At 35.6% G+C, this 13,433-nt stretch overlaps 1 protein-coding gene across 16 annotated transcripts in view; it reads left to right on the forward strand.

Moving 5' to 3' along the window:
- The window catches only part of USP45 (ubiquitin specific peptidase 45), an 82,359-nt gene that overhangs the window by 49,462 nt on the left and 19,464 nt on the right, over window positions 1-13,433 (forward strand). For 11 of the 16 annotated variants that reach the window (XR_010586306.1, XR_006697673.2, XM_005552290.4 and 8 more), the window contains 4 exons: window positions 2,031-2,112; window positions 4,223-4,314; window positions 5,820-5,876; window positions 6,207-6,350. Coding sequence is in view for 13 of the 16 variants with exons in the window: in XM_005552290.4 (XP_005552347.2) it covers window positions 2,031-2,112; window positions 4,223-4,314; window positions 5,820-5,876; window positions 6,207-6,350 (375 nt within the window). In the remaining 3 variants the exon portion in view is untranslated. The remainder of the gene's footprint in view (window positions 1-2,030; window positions 2,113-4,222; window positions 4,315-5,819; window positions 5,877-6,206; window positions 6,351-13,433) is intronic. The other 5 variants (XR_012433591.1, XM_065543679.1, XM_074037401.1 and 2 more) reach the window with 1 other exon arrangement.

Consider the following 13,433-nt stretch of genomic DNA (forward strand, 5'->3'; position numbering starts at 1 on the left):
TTAAATCATATCAAAAATCATGTCTGAATTAGTAAAATGTTTACATTGTAGGATAAATTTACAGACTAAGTTGAGTTAGAAGTATTTCTCTTGAGTTGTTTGAAAGTATGATTATATGAAATATTTACAGGTGAACATTGGTATTTATTGGAATTTTTCATTTAAGTTCATTAAATATTTCCCCTGCATGGAATTTACGCAATTCCAATTTGCTTACTTTAGTTCAATAAATTCTTTTTCAAGGCGTAAAAGTCAACTTTAGCTTAGACAATGTCTGAATTATATTAACTTTCAAATTTATTGAGTCTGAATTGGAGATTATTTCAGTATTTAATAGCTTCTGGGAGACATTTTAATGTTTGATTTCTTCATAGTATATAAGTGTATTTCAGGACTTGTGTCACACGATATGAATTGCTTTATGTTTGCTTTTATCCCCTACTTTGTAAAATATTTAAGTGTTTTGACCTTGTATTAATTTTCAAAATATGCTTGAGGAGGACAGTAAACAGTTATAGGAAATATAATGTGTTAATCACAGGCCAGTTAATAATAAGTGAAAGTCGGTTTCACAATTATTGGAGGAGAATGTGTTAAAAAAACATATATCATACACAGAAGAAACATAAATTATACACAGCAGAACAATTCTGAGGGGTCACGAGTGTCTTCTGCTCATCCAGGCAGCAGGGCATGGAGCAAGAATAAGAATGTGAGCACCTCCTTCTCCATATGTTGTGTTCTTAGATTAAAAGCATGTTATAATGGCAGAAGGGAATCTTGGTGTTGACAACATGTCTGATTCATAAGTCTCATTGCTCCAATCTGGGTTCTTTACCTCTCATGTCTGATGTACACATATCCTTCTGGAATTCCTCCTAACCATGCTCCCGGGAGTTCCCTTTGCCTCTCTTGTGTTTTGGCCTTGCCGTTGCTTACATCCCATGTTCTTGTCTTTCTTCCTTTATGCTCTTTTTTTCTTTATTCAAACGGTGGCATATACCATATATATAACTTTTTGTACTTTGTCTTTTTTCACTTAATATATCAAACTGATTTATTAGATGGGCAACATAGGAAGAGCCTGTCTCTACAAAAAACAAAAAACAAGAAAACCCAGGTGTGACAGCTTATGCCTGTAATTCCAGCACTTTGGGAGGCTGAGGCAGGTGGCTTGCTCGAGCTCAGGAGCTTAAGACCAGCCTAGGCAACTTGGCAAAACCCCATCTCTACAAAAAATTTAAAACAAATTAGTCAGGTGTCGTGGTGTGTGCCTATAGTCCCAGGTACTTGGGAGGCTGAGGCAGGAGGATCACTTGAACCCAGGGTGGTCAAAGCTCCAGTGGGTGGTGATCACACCACTGCATTCCAGCCTGGGCAACAAAACAAGACTCTCTCTCAAAAAAAAAAAAAAAAAAAATTAAATTTTGAAAGATAATTAACAAACTTTTCCCTCATCCTACTGTCATAATCTGAATTAGGAAGACAAAATTCATCCACTAATTAGGGGCATGGTTAATGTAAAAAGGTCACTTATTAAGTTTTATTCTTGGAATATGTAGTTTTATTCTGAAACTTTTCTGTGAGATTGTATCTTTCCTAAAACATACACAAGAGATGTAGAAATATATAATATAAACCTTGACATTTACTGAGAGCTGCTGAAGACAAATCATTATTGACAACTAAGTTCAAGTAAAACCATAATTAAAATTTGGGAGATTCTTCTTGCTATGGACATTAATTAATAAGTTTGGACTTTATTTATATGTGTATATAAATGAGGTAGTCCACATAGCATAGAGATTATAGTAACCAGCTTGATAGCTTCTTAATATAGAAAGGTCTTCATAGACAATAAATTTCATATGGTCTATTTTCTTTTTTGGTTCTAATTAAGAAGTGTCATTTTAGAGACAGGGAGAAGGAAGAAAGAGGGCAAATGAATTTACTCTAAGCCTTCTTTTATTAGGAGGATGAGGCTTGAGTTAACTATTACTAGACCAGAATCTATTAACTTTGTTTTACAGCGAATACAAGCTAGCATTCTAAAAGCATTTAACAACCCAACTACTAAAACTGCTGATGATGAAACTAGAAAAAAAGTCAAAGGTATGTTGACTCTTTGTTAAAACTTTTTTCTGTAAGAAAATATTAAATTTTTATTTTAGTTGGAAAAAGAACTGAGCATTATGTGAACTAATACACCAAAGTAGTGGCTTTAAAAGGAGGGCGTAGTTGCTGCAATGTCTGAAAAATACTTTAGTGGAACATAGAAAATGCTAGAATGTATTCATGTGAATTTATAAAAATAAAGCTAATACCATGTATACAGATTGACACTGATACCTTTATGTGAGTTGTTCTAAGGGAAACTTGAAAGGTTGTTGAAAGTAGCAACCACACTTGAAAGTTCATATTTATTATATTGTATCATTTGACATGTGTTTGGATCAATGGATTTATGGATTTTTTTAAGATGTAGCTAGACAAAATGCTTAAGTGCTCCAAAGACTCCTGCAAATAAACCGTTTATTGAAGACAGTGCTACAAGTGTAAGTGCACTTTGCCTACTCCTAGTGTTTGCTATTCATCCGTAAAAATATGAGCTCCAAATGATGATTAGCTAATCAAAGTTGGTTATTTATCATTATCAATACTACAGTGTGGGTTTATATACCTTGCCCTAAGTGTATATTCTGCATTGAGATGCTAACTAATGTTAGCATGAAGTAATTTTTAGAAGATATTTTAAAATATTATTTGTATTTTTTTCTAACTTTTGTTTTTGTGGTTTTATAATGTATGTACTACGGGTCTATAATTTACAAACATACACACATTGTTACTCTGCACTTTATTGAACCCCTTAATAGGTTCAAGATTTTTTTAAACTGTAGCTGCTCAAGTACGCTTTGTTCTTTTGTGTTGAGATAGTGCCATCTCGTGGATATTTAGAATAACAACCCAGTTTTTCTTTCCCCTTTTCCAGTTTTGTAGTCTCTATTTCCAATCGCTTATAGTTTTTCTTGATGAAACATCTTTATTATTATAGTATTTTTAAATACAATTTTAATTAATGTTTGTTGATATATTCAGATATGTTTTCTGTCATTCAGTGCTCTAATACTTTAAATGATTTTAAATATTGTTTGTATGAAACTTGAAGATAGAGGCTCAAAAAATAAGTCTGAAAGAGGGGTGAATAGGTTTGTTAATGTACTTTTTCCTCCCATGGCTTATGATGGCAAGTTTCAAATTTTTATTAAAGTAGAGAGAATAGTATAATGCAGCCCTTTTATATCTGTCACCCAACTTAAACTGCATTCATGGTTTATGTTTAATCTATTTTCTCCCAACCTCAGGTTATATATATTTTTTTTTTTGAGACGAAGTCTCGCTCTGTCCCCCAGACGGGAGTGCAGTGGCGCCATCTCGGCTCACTGCAAGCTCCGCCTCCTGGGTTCACTCCATTCTCCTGCCTCAGCCTCCGGAGTAGCTGGGACTACAGGCGCCCGCCGCCACGCCCGGCTAATGTTTTTTGTATTTTTAGTAGAGACGGGGTTTCACCATGTTAGCCAGGATGGTCTCAATCTCCTGACCTCGTGATCCGCCCGCCTCGGCCTCCCAAAGCGCTGGGATTACAGGCTTGAGCCACCGTGCCCGGCCAACCTCAGGTTATTTTAAAGCAAGTCATAAGAATGTTTTTTTAATTTATAAATATTTCCTGAGCAGAATAATTTTAACTTTTAAAAATATAACCATGTTCTTAACTGAGTTCTTAATTGCCTATGTTAATTCCTTACACTTGCGTTTTACGATACTCTGTTATTTTCGTAGCCATGATCCTGGCATCCGTAGTCCTGATAGCATAATCTCCTTTTCCATTCTTCTGTGTACTTCTGGTTAGACATGAGATTTTATAAGTTTTAATGGGAGTGGTTGAGGTGTGGTAGGAATAGTGGTTATTGTTTTGTTTTACCTATTAAGTTTAAGAACAGTTCATTATTTCTTGGAGACTAAAATAGTTGATAGTCATAAATCTGCTACAAAATTGTAAAGGAGAAAGACATTGGAATATTGTATGTATAGTAAAATATATTATTAAATATAGTACAGAATATCTTATTCAGATTACTTTTGAATAACCAGAAGATAGCCTGTTATACTGCTAGATGGATGGTTGACATGTTTTTTGCATTAAAAAGTATGATTTTTACAGCATATGGAAAAGAAGGTGTGAAAATGAACTTCATAGATCGGATCTTTATTGGTGAATTAACTAGCACGGTCATGTGTGAAGAATGTGCAAATGTAGGTACTTTAGAATTCAATTCACATGGAATGGATTACAATCACATCATTTTTATTATATTTTCTTTCACATATAATTGTTGGCAGTCATTTTTAAAATTTGTGACAGATGATTACATAATTCTTGAAAGTCTTTTTATACGCTATACTCCTAGAAAGTAAATGTGGTAATTTATATATTTTTAAAAGTGAATATGTTTTGTGTTATTTTTCCTCATGACACACCTATGAGGCAGTTTTAGCTTATCTTAATATACTGAAATTCATTAGTTCTCTGTTTGAGAGAAAAACTTCTGTGAAGAGAGTAACTAACTATGTTACATTGCAGTGCCCTAAAGTATAATTCCAGACTGGGGGCAGTGGCTTATGCTTATAATCCCAGTACTTTGGGAGGCCAAGGCCGGCAGATCACTTGAGGTCAGGAATTCAAGACCAGCCTGGCCAACATGGTGAAACCCTGTCTCTACTTAAAAAAATACAAAACAATTAGCCAGGCATGGTGGGAGCCTATGGTCCCAATGACTCAGGAGGCTGAGGCAAGAGAATCACTTGAACCCAGGAGGTGGGGTTGCAGTGAGCCGAGATTGCGCTACTGCACTACAGCCTGGGCAACAGAGCGAGACACAGCTTCAAAAAAAAAAAGTAATTCCAATATAAATAATTTAATGTATTAACATAATTTAGGGTGGTTATATCACATTTGATTTTAAGTTTGTATGACGTATTAAAGATTTTTGTGTAGACTTCACTCACTTTGAATTTAATAATTTTTATTTTGAATGCCATCTTTAACAACTTAAAGCATGTATGAATTTTTTGTAGATTTTCAATTGCTTGGTAAGGAATATTTCTGTAAGTGTATGACTTAGAGTATGATAGGTTTAAATTTCTGTTAGATTTTAATAGTAAAAGGAGCCTTTATTCATTTTCCTGTCCCAGATTATGGAGTATTTTTCTGTGTTCTGTAGCCTTAAAGAAGCAGGATTATAAATTATATCTCATTCTAGCCTGTCATATTGAAACACAGAATGTGTGATCATGATTATTTAAGTTTCTAGACTATTCAACACAGAAGTTGATTTCTCTCTCACAAGATAGAGAGCATCTTTTAAAACAGAATTATCTTAAAGAATCTATAAAACACAGCCAAGCTCTCTGCTTTTTTTCATGGCTTTTTCTTAACATTTCATAGTTTACTTATGTTACAGCCCTAAGCTCACCAAAAATGTCTAGTCTCTTTAATCTGTTTTATTAAACAGTTTATTTTGAAGTTATTTTAAATATTACAGGCCATATTGACAGTAATATAAAGTTCAATTGGATCACGTTCAGTGATGTTTGAGAATATCTTGTTTCGATTAACAATGTGCTGCAATACCCAATTAAATCGCTATTTTTTTCAGGAACATGTTTTGATGTAAAATATTAGGTTGCCCAGGAAGTTACAAAACTATGTGTTTAGGTTAGAATTCTAACTGAAGTTTTCAATGTGTTTTCCTTTTAAGATCTCCACGGTGAAAGATCCGTTCATTGATATTTCACTTCCTATAATTGAAGAAAGGGTAAGGAGAAGAAAACTAATGATGAAGCTTTTGTGAAGAACATTTAATCATTTATTTAAACATTTGTTGAGTATATTACCAGATATCTGAGAGTCATTATTTTTTATATATAATTGAGTTTGTATTTGTAATTGAGTCTGATTTGGGGGTTTGTGTAAGTATGCATAAAGTATGATACGGTTTTTATTCTCAAGGAATTTAAACTCTTAAACACTTTTATTTTGAGAATTTAATTTTTTGTATTTCAAATCAGTTAAAAATTTTAAGATGAGGACATCCAGAATTTATTTGCTAAAGAGGTTTTGTGTTCTGTACGTGGCATTTACATAGGTTTCAAAACCTTTGCTTTTGGGAAGAATGAATAAATATAGAAGTTTACGAGAGACAGATCATGATCGATACAATGGCAATGTTACTGTAGAAAATATTCATCAACCTAGAGCTGCCAAGAAGCATTCTTCATCTAAAGATAAGGTAAGACCATGAGCATTTGTTAGATGTCTGTTTTTTAACAGTTTTTTAACAAAAGTTTCAAGCACATCTAAAAGTAGAGAATATAGTGTAATAAACTCTTATGTACCCATTTTTTTGGCTTCATAATTATCAACTTGGCTACTTGTACACTATATATATCCCACATCCTCCCTTTCCTCCCATCCCGGACTATTTTTGGATAATCCCAGATTATTTTTGAAATAAATCCCAAATATATCATATACTTCAATGTGTATCTCTAAAAGAGAGTTTTGTTTTGTTTCGTTTTAAGACGGAGTTTTGTTCTTGTTTCCTAGACTGGAGTGCAATGGCGTAATCTCGGCTCACTGCAATCTCCACCTGCTAGGTTCAAGCAGTTCTCCTGCCTCAGCCTCCTGAGTAGCTGGGATTGCAGGCATGTGCCACCACGCCTGGCTAATTTTGTATTTTTAGTAGAGACGGTTTCACCATGTTGGTCAGGCTAGTCTCGAACTCCTGACCTCAGGTGATCCGCCCGCCTCGGCCTACCAAAGTGCTGGTATTACGGGAGTGAGCCACTGCGCCCAGCACTAACAGAGAGATACTCTTTTAAAAAACAAAAACCACAGTACCATTATCATATCAAAAATATTAATTCATTATAAATAAATAAGGATTCAGTCATTATTTAAATTTCTGCAGTTGTCTCATAAGTACTCAGTTTTTTCTTTCGCTTTCTAAAGTTTGGATTTTAGGATTTAAAAGAGGTCTATAGATTGCAGTGTCTTTTTTTTTTTGAGATGGAATCTCGCTCTGTTGCCCAGGTGGTGTGATCTTGGCTCACTGCAACCTCTGCCTCCTGGGTTCAAGCAATTCTTCTGCCTCAGCCTCCTGAGTAGCTGGGAGTACAGGTGCATGTAACCACACCCAGCTAATTTCTGTATTTTTAGTAGAGACTGGGTTTCACCATGTTGGTCAGGCTGGTCTTGAACTCCTGACCTCATGATCCACCCGCCTCAGCCTCCCAATGATTGCTGTGTTTCTTAAATCTCTTTTCATCTACAGGTTCCCTCTCCCTCTTTTTCCTCTTTTGCAGTTTATTTGCTGAAGAAATCAGGTCCTTTTTTTCAGCAGCATAGTGTTAACAGGTTCCTCTGTCACCTTTATTTCCCCTCTGAGACATTCAGATCTAGAGGCCTAGTTAGGTTCAGATTTAATTACTTATTTAATTTTTAGCAAGAAGACTTTTAGGTGGTGGCGTGTATACTTCCATCAACTAAATGCACACAATGTTTTATGTCTCTCTTTCTTTGATATTACCAGTCATTGATAACCATTGTCTAGACCTATTATTTTACTAGGGACGTACCTGGTTGTTCAATTATCCCATGAAAATGGAAAATTATTCCATGAAATGGTGATCATTGATAACCATGTCTAGAGCTATTATTTCACTAGGGACATACCAGGCTGTTGTATTATCCCATGAAAATGGAAAGAAATCAATCTGAACTTATACTTCAGCAAAGAAAAAACTTTTTTATATGAAATGATTTGTTTTAATTTGGCAAACTGACATTAAATTTAACTTACTCTTTTTAAAATTTTATTTATTTATTTATTTATTTATTTATTTATTTGAGACAGAGTCTCACACTGTTGCCCAACCAGGCTGGAGTTCAGTGGCATGATCTCAGCTCACTGCAGCCTCCCAGGTTCAAGTGATTCTCGTGCCTCAGCCTCCCGAGTAGCTGGGACTACATGTGCACACCACCATGCCCGGCTAATTTTTGTACTTTTTGTAGAGGACAGGGTTTCATCATGTTGGCCGGGCTGGTCTCAAACTCCTGATGACCTCAAGTGATCTACCTGCTTTGGCCTCCCAAAGTGCTGGGATTACAGGCGTGAGCCATGGCGCTGGGCCTCAATTTAACTTACTCTGTTAGAAGGCTTATGTTAGAAGTCACAAGACTTCAGAAAGGACAACATGTTTTCTTTAAATAAAAGCTAACTTTGCTTCATAAGATATATAGGACAGTTAAATTCAACTTGAGCATATGCTTTATTCTAATGGTATAAAACAAAAGCATCTTACGGAGTTTGAAAAGGTTAAAGCATTAATTGTGTTGCTATTCCCCTAAAAAACACTGGTTATTAAAATATAAATGTGTAGTGATTTTTTTTAATTTTTGTTTAGTTTAAAGAGTTAGGAGATTCTGTGGTACTGGCCAAAGTAGTTTTAATACATTCACTATCCAAATGTATGAGAGAAATACTTCCCACACAATATTGGTTAGGAACTGAGAATATGCATATATGATATATAGAAACTGTCTATACCTCAAAGATCTGGACACCACATGGGTATAACTTGTGCTTGTGCTGAACAAATTGGACCTACTCTTTATTAAAAAATTTTTTCATATACTTTTTTTGTTACTTTTTTTATTGGACCTATTCTATATTGAACATTTTTTTTTTATGTAATAGAGTTACCTTTTTTTTTGGTTTTGATGGGAAAAAGTGCAAGTTTGCATATGGTTCTAAAATTAGAAAAGTACAGTTCTAATAACATCTTTAAGGTACTGTATTCAAGAAGCGAAAATTTAAATGATATAAATGTATTTCAGTCATTAGGAAGTTTATGTTTAGAAGTTATTTCCAATAGTTCAACTACAGAACCAGTTTAATCATGGAACCAGAATGATTCAGTAGTTAACTAATTTCAGTACTAGTTTTATAAAGATCAATAAAGTCTTGTTTTGCTGATTAGTAAAGCTATTAATAAGAGTATAAAGATATTTTTGGGCCGGGTGCGGTGGCTCAAGCCTGTAATCCCAGCACTTTGGGAGGCCGAAACGGGCGGATTACAAGGTCAGGAGATCGAGACCATCCTGGCTAATCCGGTGAAACCCGGTCTCTACTAAAAAAAATACAAAAAACTAGCCGGGCGAGGTGGCGGGCGCCTGTAGTCCCAGCTACTGGGGAGGCTGAGGCAGGAGAATGGCGTGAACCCGGGAGGCGGAGCTTGCAGTGAGCTGAGATCCGGCCACTGCACTCCAGCCTGGGCGACAGAGTGAGACTCCGTCTCAAAAAAAAAAAAAAAAAAAAAAGATATTTTTGACAAACTTTTCTTTATAGTACTCTTTAATCTCTTACAGTAATAGAAGCGCCTCACATCTTTTAAAATTATACTGGAGGTACAAGTACTGATTTGATCATAAGTTTTTGAGTTCTTCACCTTTTTTCTTTGCCAAATTATATTAGTTATCTAAAATCACACAAAAACTTAATATGAAGAATGATAAAATAATTACATAAAAATAATAGTGAAATTAGCTGAGAAAATGTTGCCCTCAAGTTGGAAGATGTTATCTCTGAGTACCTTGAAAAAGTGCATTTTCTTTCTTTTTTTTTTTTTTTTTTTTTTTTTGAGACGGAGTCTCCCTCTGTCGCCCAGGCTGGAGTGCAGTGGCCAGATCTCACCTCACTGCAAGCGCCTCCTCCTGGGTTTACGCCATTCTCCTGCCTCAGCCTCCCCAGTAGCTGGAACTATAGGCACCCGCCACCACGCCTGGCTAGTTTTTTGTATTTTTTAGTAGAGATGGGGTTTCACCGTGTTAGCCAGGATGGTCTTGATCTCCTGACCTCGTGATCCACCCATCTCGGCCTCCCAAAGTGCTGGGATTACAGGCTTGAGCCACCGCGCCTGGCTGAAAAAGTGCATTTTCTTTTGCTTGCTGATAACAGGCAAATAATCCAGTTAAATAAAACACTATAAAATGAATATGTCAATTTCTGGCCTAAATACAGAAAAAATAGTAACAGGAAGCAGATACATAAACACAGTAAATAGCCATAGGCATATATAGACGTCCTTTTTAAACCAAAATCTGAGGTAAAATGAGCTGCAACAAATGGCTACCAAAAGATACCATGTGAAGTCTATTCCGTAGGCTATTTTTCTTCCCTTCTTTCCCCTCCCCACAGCTTTTTAAAAAACCATCATGCTGATTGAATAATTGTAGGGACTGGGAAATCTCAAATTGATATCCTTATTTAAAATCCTGCCTCAGCTCATTAGTTCAGAAAGAAATCCAAAAGTTCAATTCTCTGAGCCGCTTCAACACATAAGTATATTAGTTTTATGAAATTTTTTTTTATTTCATAAAACTTTAATACTTCTGCCAGAATCAGAAGTGCACTGTGCTCTGGTGCAATTTACATAAACCTTGGTTCTCACCACCTGTTAGCTGCACAGCCTTTTGCCAATTAAGCTCTTTGAGGCTCAGCTCTTGCATTCAATTATAAGACCAGAATCTTGCTGTTTTTTGTCTATTTATCCCATCTGTTCTTTATTTCTGTTTCTACTTTTCACGCACTTTTGGTTTTAATTGAATAATTTTTGTGTTCCATCTTATTTCCTCTGTTTTCTTTTTAGTTATTATAAAAGATGTTATTATGGAATTCCTGAAACGTGTGTTGTGCTTCTCATCATTGGGGTTATATTCAGAAAATCACAGTCCTCTTATTTACATGGAAGAAATTAGGAAAATTTCAATCTTTGTTCTTTTACCAATCAGACCAGTCACCAAAAGAATACTGGTGTAGTTACAGTATCTATCAATATACTTAAAAATAGATTTGAGGAAAACCCTGTATTCAAAGGGATCTTACCTGATTTTACCATTTTTCCTAGGTGCTAAATTGCTCAAGGTATTATACAGAAGTATCTGAGAAAATGGCAACTTAACCTGTGTAAATTTTTTTAAGGATTAAATTGAATAGATACTTAGTAGTTTTAAAGTCCAAGTAAAACAGTTGCAAGGATATTTTTGTTTATCATGTGGTGTTGGCTCAATTTACTATTGGGAATTTTGGAAACACTCAGAGAAGGTCATATATTTCCCCTTTGATCATTTTCATTTCTTATATTTTTAAAGTTTAAAAGTGGGCTTTTCCCCTCTACTTAGTGTCTGTAACAAAAAGAGAAGCTCCTTGCATCTTTTAATAATAGAGGTACAAGTACTGATTTGATAGTAAATTGAGTTTTTCACTTCTTCTCTTTGCTAAATTATACTACTGTTATCTCATTAAAACTGAACAAAGTTTAATATGAAGGATGATAAAGAAGCATGAGGTGAGGAAAAAAGAATTAAAACCAAGATATAGTAATGTGAATACAAATGAAAGTTAGCACTGGTGGAAAGGCAAAAGATCTAGACTGAATATTTTAGAAAGTTTAAAAAATAGTGAAAGGAAACCATGACTAGATATTTTTTATTGGAAAATTATGTGAGGCAAAAAAAAAGCACTACCCAAAGGTCTGAGAGGAAAGATAGGGAATTATAATGTAGCCACCTGCTTAATTTTTTGTTTCCCTAGACCCCACTCCTCTCCCCTTTCCCCACCACCATTTGGCGCTCCACATTGCAGACAGAGCAATATTTCTAAAATACAAAATTGGTCATCTTATTCCTATTCCTTGTAGCCCTCAGAATCAAGCCAACAGGCATAAGAAAAACTCAACATCACTGATTAGGGCAATGCAAATTAAAACCACAGTGAGATACCATGTCATACCAGTCAGAATGCTGTTACTAAAAAGTCAAAAAATAACAAATGCTGGCAAGGCTGCAGAGAAAAGGGAATGCTTATACACTGTTGATAGAAGTATAAATTAGCTCAACCATTGTGGAAAGCAGTATGGCTATTCCTCAGAGAGCTAAAAACAGAACTACCATTTGACCCAGCATTTCCATTACTGGATATATACCTGAAGGAATATAAATCATTTCACCATAAAAACACATGTATGTGAATGTTCATTGCAGCACTATTCACAATAGCAAAGACATGGAATCAACCTAAATGCTGATCAATGACAGTTTAGATAAGAAAATGTTGTACATATAGACCATGGAATACTATGCAGCCATAAAAAAGAATAAAATCTTGCCTTTTACAGGAATGTGGATGGAGCTGGAGGCTATTGTCATTAGCAAACTCACATAGGAACAGAAAACCAAATACCACATGTTCTCACCTCTAAGTGGGAGCTAAACATAGAGTACACTTGGACGCAAGGGAACAAAGACACTAGGGCCTACTGGAGGATGCAGGATAGGAGGAGGGAGAGGATCAGAAAAAATAATATCAGATACTAGGCTTAGTACCTGGGTGAAGAAATAATTTGTATAACCCCTGTGACACAAATTTACCTTTACAGCAAACCTGCACATATACCCTGAACCTAAAATAAAACTTGAAAAAAGAAATCTCATTGCTGTTCAAAACACACAAACAAGTCTGTGACTTACGTGCATCTGGTTAATTTTTGTCTGTCCTTCTCACCTCCCAACATTTGTACTCATTTTCTAGCTAGACTTCCCTAATTTCTTGTTCTTTGTCTTACCTGTGGGCCTTTGAACTGTTTCTTCTGCCAGGAACAGTCCCATTCTCCTCCTGTAGCCTCTGCTCAATTTCTGCATATTTCTCTGATCCACTCAATTCTGGATTAGTTCTTTTCCTCTGGCTTTCTATAGCACTGTATTTCTCCTGTCATAACAAAAATTGTACCTAACATTTGAGTTCTTAATTATGTCATTATCACTGTTTTCAGTTATTTACACCAATTATATTGAGTCAAGAGATGGATTAAATAACATGCCTAAGATCATACAGGTAGCCTATGGCAGAAATGGAGATTCAGACAGGTTAAACAAGGACCATGTTCTTAACCAGGTATACTGCCCCCTGCTGACTTGAACTTATGTTTTACCATACTTCTATTGGGATGGATTGTAGGATCTGCAAACAGGAACTGAGTCTGTCCTTCTTGCCACTATGTGTCAGGTGCCTAGTTCAGTGCTTTGTACATGGATGGTGTTTAGGGAAACCACTGAGCTCATTCTCATGATTGCCGCCAATAATAATAGCTGATACTGGCTGAGCACGGTGGCTCACGCCTGTAATCCCAGCACTTTGGGAGGCCGAGGCAGGCGGATCACGAGGTCCGGAGTGGAGACCATCCTGGCTAACACAGTGAAACCCTATCTCTACTAAAAATACAAAAAATTAGCCAGTCATGGTGGCACACGCCTG

The sequence above is a fragment of the Macaca fascicularis genome, chromosome 4 (assembly GCF_037993035.2).
Source record: "Macaca fascicularis isolate 582-1 chromosome 4, T2T-MFA8v1.1".
Lineage (NCBI taxonomy): Eukaryota > Metazoa > Chordata > Mammalia > Primates > Cercopithecidae > Macaca > Macaca fascicularis.